This window comes from Lolium rigidum, chromosome 1, assembly GCF_022539505.1.
Source record: "Lolium rigidum isolate FL_2022 chromosome 1, APGP_CSIRO_Lrig_0.1, whole genome shotgun sequence".
In the NCBI taxonomy this organism is placed as follows: Eukaryota; Viridiplantae; Streptophyta; class Magnoliopsida; order Poales; family Poaceae; genus Lolium; species Lolium rigidum.
This window is the reverse complement of record NC_061508.1, coordinates 33,956,902-33,979,300: the sequence shown is the minus strand read 5'-3', so window position 1 is coordinate 33,979,300 and position 22,399 is coordinate 33,956,902. Positions and strand designations below refer to the sequence as shown.

Here is a 22,399-nt window from a genome sequence, read left to right as displayed (position 1 = left end):
GCATGCTAGAACTCATTCTAAGCAATTAACACATGAACAGATAATTAAATAACTGAACAATTGCATCACAGATAAGGGCATCAGGCTTTATAATTGTATCCAGAAGCACATCAAAGGCTTGATGAACCAAAGGATCACAATATACAAGATAAGCACATGACAATTCATCACTAAAACACACTGCTAAGCCAACAGTACAGCTCAATGGAGCATAATCATGAATCTGAACAAAATGAACCAGCCCAGAGGCACTGGCACTTGCAAGTATGCAAGGATTAACCACCACAATCAAGCCAGGGACAAGATTAAGCACACACAGTATGCCTTAGTGACAGTAAGAATGAATAGGAGCATGCCATTAAGCCATGAGCATCACTGATGCTCATGAGCAATCACAGGAGGGCCACAGCCAGAGATTACAATGATTAGAAATAGCTAGGAAGCACAGAAGCATGGTAATCACAGCAGTAAGCTAAGCATAGCAGATTCACAGCAACAGCGCAGTAGCTGAGCATGGCCAGCACCTCCACAGGGAGGGAAGCCATGGCCAGGGATACTGGAGGAAGAAGAAGAGAGGCACAGGAGAAAAGGAGGCGGCGGAACACTTACCATGGTCGGGCGGATAGGCGCGGCCATGGCGGCCACGGCGGCACGCACCGAAGCACGGCGGCGCCAGGCCAAGCCAGGCCATGGCGACACCACGACACCGCCCGCACCACGGCGGCGAAGCCAGGGCGGAGTCCAAGCACCAGGAGCGCCTGGAACGGCGGGATCGAGCAGATCCCGTAACCCTAGCCGCCGCAGAGGTAGACGAAGACGAGATGGAGCAGCCCGCTCCAGATCGACGCGGATGAGGATGACCGCCGTCGAGAGGCGCGTCGATTGCGCCCCATGGCGTAGGCCATGGCGGCCAGAGTCCGCCGGAATCGACCGGCGACGGCGCAGCAGCGGCGTTGGTCGCCGGTGAGAGCGGAGGGGATTAGGGTTAGGACGAGCGGCGTGGCGAGGAGTGAGCGCCCGACCGCTCGGGTCGGTTGGACCCGAGCTGGTCTAGCCAAACCACCGGGCTCCACTGACAGGTGGGCCCAGGGGCAAAATAGTCTTTTCCAAATTCCATTAAAAACCAGGAATTTGAAAATTCAATAGAAAAGTGATAAAAGCTCTAAAAAAATAATTAAAAATATGGAAATAGATCAGCATAAAATTCTCTATCCAAATAAAATATCAAAGATAATTTTTGAAGACAATTAAGAATGAGTCTTAATTTGAGGATTTAAATAATCATTTAAATCACACATATATTTTTTAATAATAAAAGTAAGTCCATTAATGCCTTTGGATTTCAAAACACCTTGACAACATTTCAAGGTTGGATTTACCCTAAAGCAAATATCCCTAAGATGTTCTTAGTATTTAACCTCTCATAAAATAACAATGATATCGGAAGGGGGGGATAAACCCTAAAACTGGAATCATGCATTATTTGCTTCTTTAACCATTGCCCTTATCGGACAATGATGCTATTTTTCAGAACAAGAGGACAAGGGTCAGTCCATACCTTCCAACTGCAGAACTTTGCAGTGTTCAGGCAAGTTCATCACTTGCTCATGTCATTTGAGTATTTCTATCAAATTTACTTGCAAAGTATTATGGTTATCACTATTGCACAAAAATCAAAACCACTACTTTCATAATTATGAATATGACTAAGTGGTGGGCAATGGAACCATGGATTGTGTTGATATGGTGGAGGTTCCATTGCACGGGTTTATATCCATCTAGGATTAAACAACAAATGTCGCCGAGTGATTCTTGTGCCGTAATACCCGTGTTAACCATAAGATCCGGAGTGGGACGGAGTAGTCAAAAGTGTTTCCACCTCTCGTTCATCAACGGATGCGCTTTACCGTAGTACACTTGTAATCCAAGGGGCAAGCTGGTGAGGCTGGGGAGTCCTAAGTCCCCACGGCATAGTCCGTAGTACACTTGTCGCCCGAAGGAGCAAGATGGTGAGGCTGGGGAGTCCTAAGTCCCCACGGTATTGCGGTCTATGAGGGATTGTAAGGTGTCCGGAACGGTCTATCCATGATGATAGGGGAAGGCATACGAATGCCCGGAACGGTCTCATCATGGATATAGGGGAGGACAATCTTACAAAAGGGTGGGTGTTCGAGGTAGCGGAGGAACATGATTGGCTAGACCTTATACCGGGCCTCACACCGAAGGAAGTGTGGACGGGAAAGCTGCCCGATTGGCACCAAGGTTAAGATCTCTTATGGGTAAAGCAACACACCTCTGCGAGTGTAAGAACCGTGACCTGTCACTCCCTGTTCCGGGATTGAGGAAGCTGCGAACGCGGCCGGAAAGGAGCTCCATGAAGTTCTAGTAAACCGGTGAAGGCTGACGGACATAGCTCTTTGAAATAAAAGCAATCTCTTGAAGAAATGTTTACCAAAACTTGCATTGGTATTAGACTTTCTGGTCTAATACCGTAGCTAGTGCATTAAACACCTCTTCTCTATAATGAACTTGTTGAGTACGCTCGTACTCATACCACTCTTAAATCCCATGCTTAGATTGTCTGAACCGTTTGGAGGAGGACTACGACAACAATGAAGGAGCCGAGGTTATCGGCTATGATGCACCTGACCTCTCAGGAGGAGTTGAAGGCGTAGACTACATCATCGTCTACGGATCCGGGGAGGCTTCCGGAGAAGAACAAGCCTAGAGATATCCGAGGAATAGTAGTAGCCGAGCAGCACAAACTCCTACCATGTGGCTGCTCGCTTAAATAAATGTTTTGTTTAATGAGATAATGGTATTGTAAGTTAAGATGGGTTCACCTCGAACCCAGGAGATATCCTCTTAGGACCCAAGAGGAGCTCCGAGACGACTTGTGTATTTGTATTGTAATAATATGTGAATGAGTTATGGACCTTGCTATGTTCTGTTGTACTACTCTGAGGGATGTGATATTTGCGGAATGGTACTTCGCGAATGTTATATCAACGACTGGCATACTACAACATGCAGTGGTATGCAGGGTCACCACAAAAACCTATTCCGGCAATCCTTTTGAATTGTGACAATCAAAATGTAATTGTCAAAGTGAACAATTCTAAGGATAACGCGAAGTCATCAAGACACGTCAAGAGACGTTTGAAGTCTGTCAGGAAATTGCGAAACTCTGGAGTAATAACCGTTACATATATTCAAACGAGACAAAAACCCGGCAGATCCCTTTACAAAGGGACTATCACGTAATGTGATAGAAAGTGCATCGAGGGAGATGGGTTTGAGACCCGTTGATGTTACACCATAGTGGTAACCCAACCTTTGTGATCGGAGATCCCGTGAATTAGGACCTGGGAAGAACAAACTAGTGGTTTAATTGAGGAGAGTATTCTGTAACCCTCTCTATGTGAAGATGCACAACTCTTAATTGCTGTAAGGCAGGTTGGCAACAAGCCTTAATGTGTTTATGTTGGCTATTTTAGCAAAGGTGCTGTCCTACGAGCATTCTTGAAATAACACACCTATATGAGTCCGATTGTTAAACGTCGCAATCTATGAGATTTGGGTGATCTCTAGTAAACTCATGAAGAGACCACGAAGTATGACGCATATGCTTCACCCGCGGGGTAGGCTACTGGCGCCATGTACTGGTCATGACTTTAAGTGAAACCCTGTTCACGCAAAACTTGCAATTCAAGGCTTAGTCCATTGTTCAAGTGTGAATGGTTGTAGCTTAAGGTTCTAGGCGGAAGTTCAACTTAACAGTCTCCGCTGAAACACTGGTATATAAACAAGCAGCGAGTATTGGTAAATCTCTAAATGGGGATTTGAGATCCGGTGGGGGATTGTTGAAATATTGGGCCCACTTTTAGTGGCCCAAATTAGATTTCAGTTTTTCCTATAAATCTCAAAGCCCACATAGTGGCAGCCATGTGAGTTTTAGCCCAAGTTGGTGGCAGCTCACTAGGGAGTGGCAAGAGGTGGGAAGTTTAGTCCCACATGGAAAGTTGGGAGGAAGTTAGACCACCTTATAAGGTGGGTTGTTCCACGGAAATTCAATTCGGCTCCCGGGTGCGTATGCTCCCTCTACCAACAAAACATATTTTGAAGTGTGGAAAAATTTTGACAAAAAATTCTACATGTACATCTCAATAATATACGTGTATGCGTCAAGTTTCACGAAAAAATAATATTTTTTGTGGCCTATGTAAAAAAGAGAAAACTTATCCTGTGAAAAGCATTGTTTTCAGCACTGAATTTTGTCTTTTTTACACACGTCACATGATAAGTTCATTTTTTACGAAACGACTTTGTGAGCGCGTAGCACGTGAAGATGTACATGCGAATTTTTTGTTTCAATTTTTTTAAAATTTAAAATATGTGTAAGATGCATTTCAAAATATAGGGAGCATATGTTCCCATGTTCCAAAACACCACTCCCGGTTGTTCCACCACTAGTAAGTGAGTGAGAATAGGAGTGCTACACGCGCGCGCTCCTCCTCCTCCTCGCTCGTCTCGTCTCGACTCGACTCGACACGACACGTCACGACGCGCGCGCCGCGCTCGTGTTGAGTGGATTGAGCCTCGAGCCGAGACTTTCCTTACTTTTTGCACCTCAGGAAAACGAACAGAGTCCTAGACGGACACGTCACAGTTAGTCGGTTCGGGTCGCTCCCGGATCGTGGGCTACCTGTAACCGACTCGAAACGTTCGTGCGACGTGGGCGTGGCCCACGTTGCCTAGGGTTTCCCGAGCCTATATAATCTCTTGCCCGGCTACCGCAGAAATACATCTAATTAGGGTTTCCACCTCTCTCTGCTTGCGCCGCCATCGTAGCCTACTCCATCCCGCGCGCCGACGTGCATCGGCGAACGGGAGAGCAGGTCTCCGGAACCGCTCGTCCTTGCGATCCTATACGGGAGAGGGCGAATTAGGTTTTTGGGAAGCGCTCTGCGCGACTGCTCAAGCTCTTCATCACGGGTCGCCTTCCGTCCAAGTCGGGCGGTGCTGCCTACCGTCGTCTTCAACGCAGTCTACTTCGACCCATCGTCCCCGTCGTCAACAACGTTGTCATCAACAACGTTATCGTCTGCGACATCGTCCGCTACACCTCCACCGCCACCTCCACCGGATCGGTACGTGCGACATATCTCGATCTCGTTTAGCGATGGATGTTGTACCGTTTGCTCTGCTACTGTTCATGTTGATCACTGCATCTAGTATGTTCGAGTTTCACATGTTAGTAGTTACTTTCGTCATGCTTTATATTCTGGAATTAATCATGGAAATTGTGCCTAATTATCCAACAGCTTCGACACCCATCCTCATGAGTATCGAGGATGGTGACGAAGGGGCAGCCGGTGACGCTGCATGGGTGTATTAATTACCTTATAGTTACCACAATATTTTATTTCTTCATTTAATATTATGTCATGTCATCAAAATGTCTAGGTGGCAATGCATGTAGGTCTATGTTACTATTTTAGTTACTCTCACTATGAATAGTTTAAAGTAGAGGCAATTAATTTAGATTGAAGCAAGTAAGTACCATAATTGGAAAATAGTTTCAATTAGAGCATCTCCAGTCGTGTCCCTCAAAAAGCGTCCGGCACAAACGATTTGGGGCACGTTTGAAAGAGACCAAAAATCTGTACAAAAAAGAGGCCATTCCCAGCCGCGTCCCTCAAACAGCGTCCGGATGCATGCATTTTAATAGAGGGGACCACCCCATGTGGGAAAAGTAGATGATAGAAAGTGTGGAGAAAGAGACTAGCATGTGGGGACTAGGGGCTGCATGCATGCATGTGGACGCTGTTTTTGTGTCCGGCGTCCCCGGTAGAGACTCTATGCACGCCGGACACAAAATGAGGCGCTAATTAGCTTTGGGGAACGCGACTGGACAGTTTTTTTCCCCATTTCTTGTCCACGGTCTCCCAAACCTCATTTGGGGGACGGGCGACTGAAGATGCTCTTAGTGTGTCTGTCTTGGGACATACTTATGTTGTGGGTGAACAGGGCTGCAAAGTTTGTAACGAGGTGTACGACGCGACGAGGTAGCGAGCGAAGGTGAAGGCAGGGGAGTGGCGCGCGCGGCGGGCGAGGGATACAGGACAGCTAGCTACGGTGCTCACTCACTCCAAGTGCTAGTAGTAGATGGCGACGTGGTGAGCAGTGAGCTCGTGCAGAAGCACGATCGTCCGGGTCTGCCTGCCGGCAGGCAAGCCATTGTCCGTGCGAAAGGCACCTGCCCTAGCGGCACTGTTCCACTTACGCACGACCAGAAAAGAGGTACACCGGCCGGCGGCGCGCAGGAGACCCGGAGAGAAAGCCGGGAACTGCCGGCCGGCCGGGGCTTTTGCGCGGCATCCGTTGGGCTCAGCTCAGTTCAGTTCCGGTCGGTCCCAGTGCGCCCAGTACCATAATTGGTGCGCAAGTGGAATCGGTCGACGGTGACGACGATGGCAGCGCGACGGTCAATGCTCCTCACCTCTCGGTCTCGCACTGTGCCGTTTCGTGTGGGACGGGACGGGCGTACGAGGACGGACAGGGCCGGGCCAAGATGTCAACACTGGTGATGATGACCTACGGGGTGCTTCATTGCTCTGTTACGAGTGGCGGTTGTGGTTCTGTGCGTGCGTAGCGTACATACGCGTCGTCGAGCACGACCGAGGCAGCTAGCGACGTGAGTGTGCAATTTAATTACTGGAAACCGACCGAGAGGAGATCGACGAACCGCGTGCACCGGGTTGACTACAACTCGCAAAAAAAGAACTCTACAACACGTTCCTACGTACGCGTGGTGCCCGAGACAACCTTCGCTACGAGGGGACGTTTAATCTGCAGTGAGCGCACGAATTTGCAACGAAAAGAGAGGAGAGCATAGGCTGCATAGCACCACAATATGCCAAGCCCGCCACTGCTCGTCACCTCACAACCAGAGGGGGACAATATGATATGCCTCCACGTACCGTCTCGCACGTTCATTTAGGTTCGGCTGCCATTGCGGATTTGCGGTGGTCCTCCTCGAGGAAACGGTGGCGGTGACGACAGCATCTCCAACCTTGGAGCGCCATTGCGGATGCCGCGGATGACGTTCTCGAAGGTGCGCCCCGGAACGCCCCAGAACAGGGCGCGGCCGTCTTTGTTCCAGCTGTTGGGCCCGCCGACGAGCCCGTCGGTGTTGTACATCTCGATGTCGTGGTTCGCCTTGAAGTACGTCTTCCACCGGGCGTCGTTGTTGTTGGCCGCCCACGTCGGATCCAACCGCTCCTCGGCGGTGAGTTGAGCTCGCCGGGCCTTGATGGCATCCCTCCATTGCTCCGTGGCCGGCTTCGGCGGCGGCGGAACGCCAATGCCGTTCATGGCCATCTTCCAGCCGCCGCTGCTTGGCAGCCGCATGTCCGGCGGGACTGGATACCGGGCGTGGTACAGCGCCCACGCCTCCGGCAAGGTGAGGCTATCGCGGACGAAGCCGTTCGCCGCGGCGATCTTGCGGGAGGACGAGCTCGACATTTTTTGAGCGGCGAGGAGAAGATCTGGGAGGGGGGAGGCGGCGGCGACGATAAGGTTTGGGAGCGGTGAGAACTGCAGGGCATCTTAAAACAGCGGCGGCAGCGGGTGGTTGCACACAATAATGCCGGCGCGGACGGCCACGCGGCCATGCACGACGAGACGCGTCCCTGCATCGCCTGGGAAAACAGGGACGCCATTAACGTCGCTTGACCAAAGGTAGGTGATGGGGTTTTAGCCTTCCGAGCCGCTGACGCGTCGGGCCCGCGTCGCTTCGCCGCGCTTTTCGTTCTGTCCGGCGTGTCCGGTGCGTCCCCTGTGGGACGGGGACGGGCTCGGGGCGCCGGACAAAATTGGGCTTTGGGGGACGCGGCTGAAAACGTTTTTTGGTCCGGCGCGCCCCAAATTGCTTTGGGGGATGGTTTGGGGACGCGACTGGAGATGCTCTAAGAGCATCTCCACTCGTTGGCGCTCCCCACGGCGAAATCCGGACGAAACAACCGCCGGATTGGACGAAATTAAGTCGTGGGGAGTACCGTATTTCCAGTCGTCCACTCGGAGTTCGGCGGACATAGTTTAAATTCAAACAAAGCGCCGTCCCGCGCTACAAGTACGGCCAGTTGATCGGCAAAAGGAGCAAAAAGATCAGCCACAGATCGGCGATCGGAGGGAAATTACACGGAAACAGACTCATCGGCAGTCCCGGCCGGCACGGCGGTGTCCGACGGACCAGTTTCCTCACACGCCGTGGCCGAAGCGGCAGCGGCAGTCGACGACGAAGCAGCGGCAGTGGACGTCGAAGCAGCCGCAGTCGACGAGGTAGATGGTGAGAAAGCCGAGGTAGGAGCCGGCGGGGACGGCGAAGGACTGGCCGGAGTGGCTCGGAGGATGTCGCTGCGGTGGCCCTGGTACCAATTCCTCGTCTCCTCGTCCATCAGCTCCATGTTGCCGCCGCCCATCAGGAACGCCAAGTCTGTGTTCCTCTTCTTCGCCGCCGCCGTCGTCTTCGACAGGGCGATCCGGACGCCTTGGTTGGCGAGCATCTCCCGCCACCTGCCGTCGAACTTGTCGTTCCTCCCGTCGGCGTGCGACCTCAAGTCGGCCCAGCACTTGTCGATCGACGCCCGCATCCCGTCGGCGGGATTGCCCGTCTTTTTGAGCTCTTTGAGCTTCTTCTGGCCGAGTTCAGGGCGCCCTTCCGCCGCGCAAGCCGCCGGAGCGTCGGGGTTGTACTGCTCGGTCTTGCTCTTCGAGAGGGTCGTGCGGGTTTCCTTCCACTTCTCGCAGTTCTCGAGGCGGGCGTAGACGTTCAGGAACTTGAACTGCAGGCCGGTGTCGTCCGTGTACATGTCCAAAGCACGGCGCAGCTGAGGAAAAAGAGTACGGCGATACGGGTCAGCTCACGACGATGTACCTCGGTGATGCAGGGTCGACGGAGCATACCTTTTGCTCCAAGTCGTGGCCGCTGATCGGCCGTTTGTCGACCTCCTCCTGTATGTCGTGCCATTTGTTGCAAGCCGTCTGCATGATCCCCCAATGGGTGGCCATTGCCTTGTCTCCCCGGTACACGTTCATGTTCGTCTTGTTGAAGTAGGGATCGACGAGTTTGCGTTCCTCGTAAGCCTGCCTCACTCGAAGCCAATATGTGTCGTACGACTGATTGGCCCCGTTTATGTCGTTCGTGGACACGGTCATCCAAGCTTCGGCGAGGCACTCCTCTTCCTTCGGCGTCCATTTGATACGCGGTTCGACAGGCGGCGAGTCCTTCTTCCTCTTCTTCTTCCCCTTCGACAGGTTGGCGGCGGCTTGAGTTGGCTCTTCTTCTTCTTCGTCTTCTTCTTCACCGGCTTGGCTTCCGTCGGCAACATCCTCCCGATGCTCGTTGCGCGCCGCCACAGCTGCCGTTGCCCTCGCCTTCTCTTGCGTGAAGAACCCCGGGCTCGCGGCGGCGGTGGCCATGAAGAACCCCGGGCTCGCAGCGGCGGCCATGGAGCCGGATGTGATCATCTCGTGGATCTCCTCTTCGTTCGGCGCCGCCATCGCGCCAAACGGGAGCGGCCCTCGTCGCATGACCGGCGAGGTGCCCTCGAACTGGTCGCCGCCGCCGACGTCAAGCTCGGGCGGCGACGGCGTGAACTTGGACGGTTGGACGTAGGCGCCCTCTTGGAACATGGCAGGAGGCGACGGCGAGTACATCGAAGGGGAGAAGGACGACGGGGAACTACTTGTACCTGGCGCCGGCCATTGGCCGGGGAACATGGCGCCGCCGCCGCCGCTCATGGCCATGCTGATCTTCCTCGCTTGCTCGTCCTGGGCCGCCGCCGCCGCCCTCTTGGCGGCGGCTTTTTCACCCTCTCCGCCCTGCCGCATGTTTCCACCTCGCGCCGTTTCTCGTCCGCCGCCCACTCTGTGTTCGTCATGCCCGGCGGCCGCTCCTTCTTCGCCCGCGGCTTCCTCGTCGTCGCCTTCGGCGGCATTGTGGTGGACGAGAAGACGAGGAGCGGTGGTGGACGAGAAGACGCCGCCGGGAACTGGAACTGGAAGACGAGGAGGATGGACAAATTCGGCGGGAGAGAATGGGAATATGCAAGCAAATTGGAGGGAATGGGGATATGCAAGCAAATTGGAGGGAAAATCGACAGGATTTGGTTTTCCAGTCGCCGACTATATTTGCACGTCTATGGCTTCATGTTCATATCATTTTTCTTTGGTTGCATCTAGAAAAATTCAAGATTGTAGATTTCGTTTTGTAATCGTGGCCATGTATCTCTACCATGTACTATTTAGTTATATAAATATACATGTCGTTGCTTTATGAGTGGTGATGTATGATCGCACCAGGCGCAGACAGAAGGCACTTAAATGAAGCGCGCGTCAACGTGGGCACGAGGGAGACAGATGCCTCTGCAAGCCACAGTTAAAAAGATGTCAACGGTGCATGTCTCATTTCAGTATGCAGCTGACAGACTACCCACACGGGCGCACGACCAACATGCACAGAACAAACACTATGACGACCAAGCAAGTAGTTGTGCTCTACAACAAGCAGAAACATAAAATCCAACACAGTTGCAGCGGCTCAAACAACAGGTAACATAGATGCAGCAAGCACTTAGAAGCGTTCACGTGAGAATAAAAAGGCATCATCGTCATCATCCTTCCAGTCCCGTATTTCAATATTCTGAAGATACAAATCCAGAGTAGCAGCATATGATGCAGAAATGCCTCGACAGTTTCTATGGGACAACAAAAAGGCAGAGTAACAAACAACAATCTCCTAGAACAAGGCCTGAGTGGCAAAGTTACAGGGAGCTAACGCCAGGCCACCTAGTTGTAGACCATGTACTTCGGCGTGGCGCTGAACTTCTGGTATCCCTTGATAACTTTGTTCACCGCGTCCAAGAAATCTTTCTCCGTGACGGTCTTCCTGCGTGCGCGGATGGCGTACATACCTGCCTCCGTGCACACGCTCCGAATGTCAGCTCCTGTAGCAACACAAAAGGAGATACGATGTATGAGAGGACTGATCATGACGCAGACAACATAATACATAAACAGCCATCTGAACCATATCGTGCCAGACACTTACCAGTGGAGTTGGGGCAGAGGCGAGCCAGCAGCTCAAACCGGATGTCCCGCTCGCAGTTCATGGCACGAGTGTGGATCTTGAAGATCTGGGTCCTGCCCTCCAGGTCTGGCAAACCAAACTCAACCTTCCTGTCCAGTCGCCCTGGACGCAGCAGTGCGGGGTCCAATGTATCAGGCCTGTTGGTCGCCATGAGGACCTTGATGTTTCCTCTGGAATCGAACCCATCCAGCTGATTGACAATCTCAAGCATAGTTCGTTGGACCTCATTGTCACCACCGGCACCATCATCGAAGCGGGCACCGCCAATGGCATCAACTTCATCAAAAAATACAATGCATGCCTTCTTTGATCGGGCCATCTGGAATAGTTCACGAACCATTCGTGCCCCTTCACCAACATACTTTTGGACCAACTCACTTCCTATCACACGGATAAAACATGCATCTGTGCGATTGGCTACTGCCCTAGCAAGAAGTGTCTTCCCAGTTCCTGGAGGGCCATAGCAAAGAACTCCCTTAGGAGGATCAATGCCAAGCTTGACGAACTTCTCTGGGTGAAGCATAGGTAGCTCTACAACTTCCCGCATCTTCTCGATCTGCTCCTTGCATCCACCAACATCGTTATATGTCACATCAGGCTTCTCTTCAACAGTCATCATTGTAACGCTCGGGTCAATCTTGGGTGGCAAAGGAATCTGAATCTGGTACTTGTTTCTATCAACTCTGTAACACATAGGATGAGAGTCAACATAATTCAACTGAAGGTGTAATATAGACTACTTACTATAAACAAATATTAATACATAAAAAAGCAACCAACTACTGTGATCCTAAAAACCAGAGAGTGCAACACGCAATAATACAAAAACCACAGCAAGAGTACAGTGCTCTGGAGGTCACATGCTGATGTATTTAGGTGGAAGAATGTACAGCTATGCTGTGCAGTTGACCTGATGCTCCAACATAACTGGCCTAACGTCCTAAAAGTTCATATGAACAGCTTCCTCAGATCAAAAAAGGCATACATTAAGAACGGAACTTGGCAATGTTTCACACAGATGTACACGAGAGCATATGGTATTATGCTCCGAGCTGTGAATCATATAAACCATTGCCATGTTAACTTTAAAAATTGTTACTTCTTGTTTACAGTGTCATGCCAAATCTAGTGCTGAATTATGCAAACATCTATCTACAGTTAAGGTCAAGAGTTGCCCTTTACAATAGTAGTATGTCATTGTTACATATACAAGTGCTACAGCTTTACCCTTCAAATCTATATCATTGTTCAGTTTGGTTAAAGATCAAATCAACCTTCAAAGTTAGATCTATGGGTTAACTGATAAATTTCAACACAAAGGATAACATAATATGCCACCTTCGCTGCACAGAAACTACAGCACTTTTTGCTCCTTTTTACAATGTGCCAAATCCTAGAGCCAATTGCTACTTCCTATGTTTTAAAATAAGTGTCATAAATTTATTTAAATCTGCATGTATCTAGACATGTTTTAGTGTGTAGATGCATACGAATCTAAATAAATGTATGACACTTATTTTGAAATGGAGGGAGTACATCATAAGCAGTATTAAATTTTAAGGATTATCTGACAGGTTCTTAGTAAACAGTACCCAGTCACAGTCAGTTGTTACACATCAGTGGTGTAGCTTAGCCATCAAATATTGTTGATTCTTAAATTTGTGCCAACCCTAGTGCTAAATGCTAAATCATACAAGTACGAATAGTCACATGTCAGTTTAAAGGCCATCTTAAGATTCTTTTTAGCAAATAGTACTCCTGCCATTTTTTACATATCAGTGAGAGAAGTCTAGTTATATAAGTTACTGCAATTATCATGTTTATTCTAGTGTTCTGTTCAAAAACAGATTACTCTTAGAAGTTTGCTTCGACTGACAGTGTCAACAGAAAGCATAACGAATACAAGAAGCATTTTTGGAAACAACCAAATGAGAAGGATGAATATACTCAATAGAGAGAGACCAGGGATCTTACCCAACTCTCATTCCTTCCTCAATGTCAGTGGGCGAAACTTTGTCTCCTAAGCCTACCACAAACTGCAATAACACCCAAAATAAACATTAAAAAACAACGGAATTTTGAGCCTCCAGACGGAAGATATAGTTGACTTAAGAGATAGTGCAATAATGAAGCACCTTTGCGATTTGTTTTACGTTGATGACGTATTTGGCATCATCAGTATTAGGACTTATGATCTTCGTGCATCTAGCAACCTTCACAACAGAACGGAACTCATTGTTAGATAACACAACTAGTCATATATGCATCCCAATGTGTAATACTAACGAGGTCAGGAGGGCATCATGCAAATTCACCTGCAATGGTTGCTCCTCCTGCATCATCTGCTTGTCGGAAACAAGATCCCACTGGCTTGGTGGAGCTAATCCAGTATCAGACTCCTTTATCCCTGCAATTCAGTAAAAGCAGAGTTCAGTTGAGCTAAATGCAAGAAGGTGAATTGCACTGGCAATCAGAACTGTGAATTAGCAGTACAACAAAACAATCAGAACTGTCCAGAGCTGCTGGCAATTTGGGAATGAAATGTATGTCTCTGAGTATCATATATTAGATACGCAGAACACCTAGTCCGAATTTAGGGATAGTCAGAAAACATCAATGTGCACGTACCACAGAGGTCATTGATGTTCTTGGCCTTCTCCTTTATCTCCTTCTCGACCTTCTTGATGGTGTTCGAGTACGGTCCGAGCCCCTGTCAGAACGAAGCCACTCAAAATCAGAAAACTTCGCCCAAATTGACTATTCGGGATCTCATCATGCAGAAGAAAAAAACCCTCACTGCAGAACGCGAGAGGCCAACCAAACATTCAGCTCCCTCGTCGCAAACCCTAATCCCCTCGCAAAGGCCTCGCGACAACACGAACTTCCCACAGCAGTCGAAACCCTAGATCTACACCGAGCACGAAACGACCGCCGCAAAACCGAATCCGTAGCCCTGGGCAAGCCGAGACGGCCAAGAGCACTAGCCTAAGCGCGCGCGCGCACGAGATAGATCGATCCGGTCGGGGAGAGGCGCTTACATAGGTCTTGAGGAGGGCGATGTCGTCCTCGTCGAGCGGCCGCGGGTTCTTCTCGTTCATGATGTCATCTTCCGGCTCCGGCGCCATGGCCTCGCTCCTGTATCTTCTCCGGCAGCGGCGAGCGGCGGCTGAGGCGGGGACTGGCGGCGAGAGCGAGATGCGTCGGGTGCTGCTGTGACGGTGGTGGTGGGTTTGCGCTGCAGCTGCTGCCGTATATATGACTTTCTTTTTTGTTTTCCCTTTCCTCCTAGGCAAGCAATGCTTAGGCGCCGTACGATTCGGATCGGACGGTTTGGAAATTGGGTCTCGACTTGTATTCGTGTTGCTGTACTCTCACCTCCTATCGCCGTGCTTATTCGAGATCAAAATTTCTCAAAAAAAAACTATTTCGAACTAAGAATTAGGACAAGTGCATTGTCACATGATGTTTACTTAAATTATGAATTTCTTTATAAAAATATCTTGATTTCACTGAACGTTTTTTGTATGTTTAAATTCGTTAGTATAGTTTGGTTGCAGATGAATTCATCTCCAAATCACAAACGAGCAGTAATGTTTTGCTACAAGCACATATAATCCCTCTCTTGTGAATAGAATAGAACTAGCTACGCCAAATTTGGACCATAACTGCATCGAGATTACAATAACAAATTCATGTACAGTATATTTTCCAACTCACGGCGACCTGGCATCAAGATCATTTCACATTAATGTGTTATCGTCACGATTGCAACTACGCCAGCCAATGCCATGCCATGTCCACTTATAACGACCTAATGTTATTACAGGATTGTTACAGGGAACTACGACTATGGATCAAAAGAAGGAACTACTACTAGTCTTCGGTCGCGTAGTATTGTGGGGCGAGTTCAGCCAGCCACAAGGGGTCTATCCGCGTCAGGTTCTTCACGTAATTCTGGGTCGTCCGGACAAGCTCGTTGAAGATGACACAGTCCGGCTTGGTACGGAAGAGCACAGATGAAGGATGCATCTGCACGCTCTGGCCAGTTGCAATAGCCCTACAGATCAACAGATGAAACCATGAGTCTCTGTAGTAGATAGGGATTACCGACCACAATTTTCTTTTCTGACAATACCAACCACAATAGTTTGGTTAGTATAATAGCAAGATGCATCTTATGTTGTGGCAAAACATTGCATATGCAGAAAGGGAGACGGCAAGGAGTTATCAGGCTGAAATAATCAAACACAAAAAATGGAGCAGTACCTGAATGATCCATCTGGTTGCCGCATCGCTGCGTTGAGGAAGAAAGCAGCAGTGAGGCATCTCCGGAACTGAACCATGTCATCTCCACATGATGACAGGTTAAGCCCCATCTGTTGGACATGGCCCTGAATTTGACTGTAGCAGACAGAAAGTTCCTGTGTCAGCTCGCTGTGTACTCTGGAATTCCTAAACTGGGATTACTTCTCAGTTTTTAAAATCTATATGTATTGGATTTAATTTTAAACATCCGCTGATTTCACAAATGGTAATAGAAATTAAAAAGTAAATCCAATCACCTACAAATATTTCAACTGCTAATGCTACAAGTATATGCCATGCTTGACACAACTAAATCATTATTAAACAACAACATCCAGGAAGAGCATTGTGCTCAAGCAGGTGGCAATTAATCTTTTATTTAAATTGCGTAAGCAAGGGCCACTGGCTCAAAACCTCTTGGTTTGAATACCATGTCGACTTTCATGCACCAACTAGCTCACCCAAAAGCATAGCGGTTCAAAAGGCCAGCAATAGTCATATTTCAACGGTTACAATCACTCCACTCGAAATCCACAGCAGCCACAATATTTCCATTTTCATCACTTAAGAGAATGCTTAACTGTGTATCATCAATGTTCCATCTGATCTGATCCAATAATTTGCTTTCCACCAAGAATAATATTGAAATAACTAACCTGTGAACATCACGAGCATGTCTTAGAGAGCGGTAATTGATGAAGTTCTCCCAGCACCATCTGTTCAAAGCCTTCTCCATTGTTTTTTCTTTTGCATTTGCGTTTTTGCTCTTCTCCAAGCATTCTGCAGCGGCTCTAAATACATTCACCAAAGTTATATGGTCTCCTTCTGAGCTTTCAAAACTCTTCCTAGCAGCTCTTGCCTAAACAGGGAATAAGGTAAAAGGATCAATATGCATTTGTAGTTCCTCAAGAAAAAGATAAGTGCACTATTAGCGGGCAACAGCAGAAGAGCTCAACCAAATATTAGTTCAACCTTAGATCTTTGGTATGCAAATGGAAAATCGTAAGGCTAAGCATACCATGTTATTGGTAATCTATAGATACTTGCATATAGACATCGATAAAATAGTATAATGTTAACATTAAACTACCATTACAAAATTCTGCAGCACCAACAAATTTAGCCCGCTGGTAACTTACTAATAGAGCAATGAATGCAAGAATGTTCCAAATCTGGCCCTCTGGTAACTTGCTAATAGGAGCAATGAATGCTACTCCCTCCATCCTAAAATAAGTGACTGAACTTTTTCTAGCTACGGAGGTATCTATAACTAAACTGCATCTAGATACATTCACATCTAGGCAAAGTTTTGAGTCACTTATTTACGGAAGGAGGGAATAGAATGTTTCTAGCAACAGGGGAAACCCCCACTGCATCAAGAGATAACTGAGTATATGTTTTGCAGCATAGAGTTTAAACACCGGTCTCTCAGAAGTTAAATGCTGATAACATCCAGGACATAAAAACGCGTAACTGGTGACAACCGGACGGTTCCTGCTAATACTTTAACCCTGGCTGGTAATTATGTCTTAAAAATGCATCCAATGGCATCATTGCAATAGAACTCATAACGTCCAATAGGAACCTATTGTGGAACATGCATTAAACAAGTTTCCAGAAATTCACGAGGATACCTCTTCTAATTTCTCGCGTGGGGTGAAGAAAATTGATTCCACTGAAAGCATAGAAACAACAATCAACATTTCTTCCAAGCACTTGAATTCGCTTGACACTATCAATGCCTTGGAGTACATCGGATCCAAAGGCAGCCTAGCCATTTGTTTACCAACTGGATCTGACAGCTTATAATCATCAGTCAAAGCTCCGAGTAAAATCAATTGCTCCAATGATTTCAAAATAGACGTCCTGCAGTAGGTTTGGCACAATTAGTAAAACTTGTCCATAAAAACCAAACTTCCATTCAGATCATGGTAGAGATTATTGCAAAGGTTCTTTAAAAAATTGTGCTTGAAGTTTCTAGTGAATGTATTCATCATAAAGTTCCTAACAACAAGTCCAGGACAGAAGTTTGGTTTACCTGCAAAATTTTTGCTGGTTGGGAAGATGCCACAGATAATAAAATACTTCAAATATAGTACTGTATTACAAACTAAATCACTAGTGTGTATCTTCTCATTGCAATGATATTTGAGTTTTGCATAGACAGCAATCGTCTAATATATATAATTAAGCACAGCAGCACATGAAAAAACATCAAGTTTCCAGATAAATTTCATGAGTATATTTCAGTTTTTCTTTTGCCATGTGAAATGCCATTTTCTGTATCAAGCTTCACTATGTTGTAATCAGAGGGGCACAAATTTCTTTTACATGCAAGCAGGAATATGAAAGCAAAAGTACAAAACTCACCTCGATGGTTTTTCCATAAAATCGAAACCTATGATATCATCGATTCCAAGAGCTTTGAGCTGTAGTACAACATTCGCAAGATTACATCGTTTAATCTCAGGAACAGTGGATTCCGCCAGTTTATCAAACTCACATTCTTGGAACAAACGGAAGCACTTCCCTGGCCCCTCACGTCCAGCACGACCACTGGGTATAGAATGACAAGGTAAGAGAAAGAACGCAAGAATAAAATTTGCTTGAAATTTTGTACCTCCTTTGAAGAGCCTGTGCTTTAGAAACTGGGATGATGATTAGGGATTCCATTCCAGTTACAGGATTGTAGGCACGCGCTTTGACCATGCCAGGATCAATAACATATTTAATACCAGGTATTGTTACAGAAGTCTCTGCAATATTTGTTGCTAGAACCACCTGATAAACAAACTGGACATTAGCAAATGTTGCAGGCCTACCATATTACACAAGTAATGTTTAGTAAACTATGGAAATGACAAAAGGAAAATTCATTGCTCGATGAGCCTTGGAGGAAAAACGAGGAGGTGGGCAGCAGAAGCGAGTGGATACGTATTGAGTTCCACACACCAACCAGTTCAGCCAGAAGATCAAGTTGATCCTGAAGTGGGTCGAAAATATTATTATATGAAGACATATGTTGGGGCATTAGAAACTATTTATGGGCTTACGACAGATGCCAAGTGCCTGTCAAAAGCCAACACGCGCAGCATGAACTATCCCATTTTAGTTTCTGCAACAAGGAGCGGTAGGCACTCCACCGTCAAGCCCATAGTCACTGCACGTAGATCATGGCTTTCTCCTTGGAACACCCCGTTGTTTCTTTCATGTCAGAGACCAAAATAGCAGAACAATCAAGGAATTCAGGTCTTGGCACTGCTTCCGGGCATTGTTTGTGTCAGGCCAGTCACCAATCTGCTAAATTGTGGCTGGCCAGGCCGACTCAATGGACATAACTTGGTTGCATGTCTATCTGTATCTAACATTACACTAGATATAAAGAGCAGCAACTAAAGTACTTGTCTATAGAAAAACATATAAATAGGTTGGGAGTGAAACAAAGGAAAGTAAACATTCAAAGATATATAATGCTTCACCTTACGGTTTCCAGATGGTGCTGGCTTAAAAGCATTCATTTGCTGCTCTGATGGAAGCGATGAGTAGATAGGTGTAATCCATATCCTACTACTATCTGGTGGAAGTAGACGAGCACGCTCCTGAATAAGTCTCTCTAGTGATTCAATCTCCTCTTGACCTGTTAAAAATGCAAGAATGTCTCCAGGTCCTTCCTCCAAATGGATCTAAGAAAGCAAACATCCAAACATGAAGTTCATAAAGAAAGAGTCAAACAATAGGTTCTGGTGATTAGGAGGTATTAAAATTAGTCCTAGACTTCTGGTAATTATGAGATACTATAATTATTCCCAGCAAGAGTGCACATTCTCTTATCCTGGTTTCTGAGCGAAGGTTTTCTGTCCAAAATGCTACTCCCTCCGTTCCTTTCTATAATGCCTATAGATTTTTGGCATTTGTTTCAGAATATAAGGCTGTAGCTTGGCTCTTTTTCAATTACCCCCTCTACATGCGTGAAAAAAATCCATATAAAAATGAAACAATTAATTGAGATTCCTAATGCATGACCCCAACGATTCTTTAGATTTAGGAAGCAATGTTTTTATTTCCTTAATACAATCTGGCTGCATATATATGGAGAGTCAACCAGAGAGATTTGTGGGATTGTTATGTTAATTTAGAAAGTTACCGATTTCCCTCATTTTACTCTGATCTCAAATCGTTAATCTAGGGGGTCTTGTGTAAAGAACACTCTTGTGCTAATTTCCGTGCCAAAAAACTATAGGCACTATAGAATGGAACGGAGGGAGTATTTTTTTTTTCCTTCCCTGCTCCCTAATCCATCTACCTTCTCCATGCAAATAGAGTGATGCTCACCTGAAATATCGTAACTAGTGTAGCATCTAGATAATCCGACTCAGGCTGATAAGTATACAGTGTGTCGACAGGGTATTGCCGCCCTTGAATATGTACAGCTTTAGCGCCACCAAAATAATCAGAAAAACACTTGGCGTCCAAACTGGCACTCATAATAATTAGCTTTAAAGGCGCAAATTTTATTCCCTGGCTTGCCTTCAGACTAGAACTTTGAGGGTCTTGTCTGTCAGACAAAGTCTCCCCATTGTTATTGGAACAAAGAGATCGGGATTGCTGCACTTTTTTCAACAAACCCAGCAATACATCTGTATGGACGGTTCTCTCGTGGGCCTCGTCAACAACTATAACACTATACTTAGACAATAGCGGATCCAAAAGTGCTTCCCTGAAAAATCCAAAGCAATGCTTCCATTAAGAAAGTAAAGTTCACAGATCAGACCAAAAAAGTAATGAGAATATATGACACTGTTGATGAATATTGTCACGCACATTTAGCCATCTACAACATCGTAAGATGCCGTGGAAACAGAAAATTAGTTAAGAAATTTTCAACAAAAAAAATCAAGAATGAGAAAATAACACAGTACTAAAAGTTACACTGGTACAAAATAATGCAATATATAACGCTGAAGAAAATAAAACAACAAATGGTATCTTCTTTCTTTGTAAACGAAATGGACTTTGTTTCAAGGCTCAGGTCTAGGCACATGTAGGATGGCAACTGTCACAAAAATAATGTAAATTAAGTGCATAACAAAAGGAGATCTAGAATTCTGTTATGTGCATTTTGTTCTTCATTTCCTCCGATTTTAACTCACAAATGACTTATATCATATCATTTGAACAGAACTCCAAGGACATAGCCATCATGCTGGTAAGTGGTAAAAGAATTTCGTAATGTAAGCCTTAAAATTTTGATACAATTTTATATAAGAACATTTAGCATCAAACTCAACAATTAAGCAAACACAATTACAGAAAAGAAAAATAAATAAATAAAATAGAAAGTAACCGTGTGCCTAGAATGTCAGCTGGACTCAAGGAGCTAACATAAAACAGAATAATAGACCATAAAACTATCAAACAATGGAAGATTCGGTTTTGAGCACAAAATCACCTTAGAAGCAAACCATCAGTCATGTACTTAATCCTTGTTGCATTAGATGTGGAATCATCAAATCTAATAGAGTATCCAACTTTTCTGCCCAACTGATCATTGCATTCCTCAGCAACACGCTTTGCTACTGTAACAGCTGCAACTCTTCGAGGCTGGGTGATGGCAATGACTTTTCCATCCTGACAAAACCCAGCGTCATACAAAAACTGTGGCAACTCTGCATAATAAAACAAAGGAACATGTTTCTTCAAAGAATTGAAGTGAAGGAAAGAGTAATTAATGATGGTGTAACAAATTAATTGACTGCTATATGATTTTGTTTTTTTTTCTCCAATGACTGATGAAGAATGTTCCTTACAGACACATAAACACTCGGTATTGGTCAAACAATTTATAATAACGATTTTCGCATGATAAAAATAAATGGGGCACAATGAGGTTGTTGAAAAAAGGGGGGACTCATTTCACATTTACAGAATGTTCGTTTGGTCTTACTCTTGCATTTATATACTGTCGTACAGGTTATGACCAGTCAAAGCGTTACCGAACTAACAAGATACTAGCAAGTAGCATCACTTCCATAAATTGCACATATAAATAATCACGACCATCAGTCTTTCAGAAGTTACTTGACCTCAGAAACATTGAGCAATGGAAGGACAAAAAGCGCAGGTATACAAACTTACGGGTCGTTTTGCCACTCCCGGTCTCGCCGACAACAATGAGCGTGCCATTCTTCCTCACCTCCTCAACAAGCCTTTTCTCCACTGCACCAACAAAATGAATGACAACAAACTCAATACACCCTAAGTTAGCCCCAAAAAATAGAGCGTAATGGAATCAAATGTTTGGCAGGCAGGCAGGCAAACAAACCTGACGCGATAGGGAGCGACTTCCTCTGCTGGCGAATCAGCTGCTTCCTCCTGCCGAAACCAACCAAAATACAGGGTCAATCACCAGGCGAATAGACCCGAACGAAATACAGGTGATGGGCGTAAAGCTAGGGTTGTCACCGCGCGTTATGCTGCTGCTTCTGCGGAGAAACGCCGGACGAGAAGGACGGCATCTCGGATGCTGGTGCAGAGTCCCGAGCCCTGAAGCTCGCTAACTCGCCAGAATTTTTGCTTTGCGCCGGCGGCGGGGAACAGGAAGGGCTCGGGCCTCCACGTGCTGCTCCTCTGGATTTGGAGTTGTAGTGCTTGAGAGAGAGGGCCTCGAACCGTGGGGCACCGCCGCCCGCGGGGAGTGCGAAGAAGCTGCCGGGGAGGGTGGCAGCGCAGGGGCGGCGGCGGCGGCGGGGAACTTTTTCTGGGAGCACTAGTTGTGACCTGTGCGCCGTCGCGTCTGGCGGTCAGGTGGAACGGGCCCGGTGAAGCCTGGCTCGGTTACATGTCCGGCCCGAGTGCCCGACCAGCGCCCACTACGGTTCGGTGGCCATTCTGGCAAAGAACTGCTCGTTAATTATAACGTTCTAAAAATCTTCGAAACAGTAT

General features: G+C 46.8%; 2 protein-coding genes across 2 annotated transcripts; both read right to left on the bottom strand.

The window, feature by feature from the left end:
* Positions 1 to 10,651: 10,651 nt before the first annotated feature.
* LOC124685184 (26S proteasome regulatory subunit 7A) lies at positions 10,652 to 14,359 on the bottom strand. The gene is made up of 7 exons (XM_047219512.1): positions 14,191 to 14,359; positions 13,781 to 13,862; positions 13,468 to 13,559; positions 13,288 to 13,365; positions 13,127 to 13,188; positions 11,114 to 11,835; positions 10,652 to 11,009 (listed from the first exon to the last, which is right to left on the bottom strand). Exons 1-7 carry the CDS (start codon positions 14,275 to 14,277, stop codon positions 10,852 to 10,854), a joined length of 1,281 nt encoding a protein of 426 aa, XP_047075468.1. The 5' UTR covers positions 14,278 to 14,359; the 3' UTR covers positions 10,652 to 10,851.
* A 478-nt stretch (positions 14,360 to 14,837) lies between these two features.
* LOC124685182 (pre-mRNA-splicing factor ATP-dependent RNA helicase DEAH10-like) lies at positions 14,838 to 22,168 on the bottom strand. Its single transcript, XM_047219511.1, has 12 exons — positions 21,920 to 22,168; positions 21,780 to 21,829; positions 21,593 to 21,673; positions 20,907 to 21,123; positions 19,790 to 20,174; positions 18,937 to 19,140; positions 18,078 to 18,238; positions 17,828 to 18,013; positions 17,092 to 17,323; positions 16,114 to 16,316; positions 15,419 to 15,553; positions 14,838 to 15,209 (listed from the first exon to the last, which is right to left on the bottom strand). The coding sequence occupies exons 1-12, from the start codon at positions 21,970 to 21,972 to the stop codon at positions 15,026 to 15,028; spliced, it is 2,091 nt and encodes a 696-aa protein (XP_047075467.1). The 5' UTR covers positions 21,973 to 22,168; the 3' UTR covers positions 14,838 to 15,025.
* Positions 22,169 to 22,399: the final 231 nt, after the last annotated feature.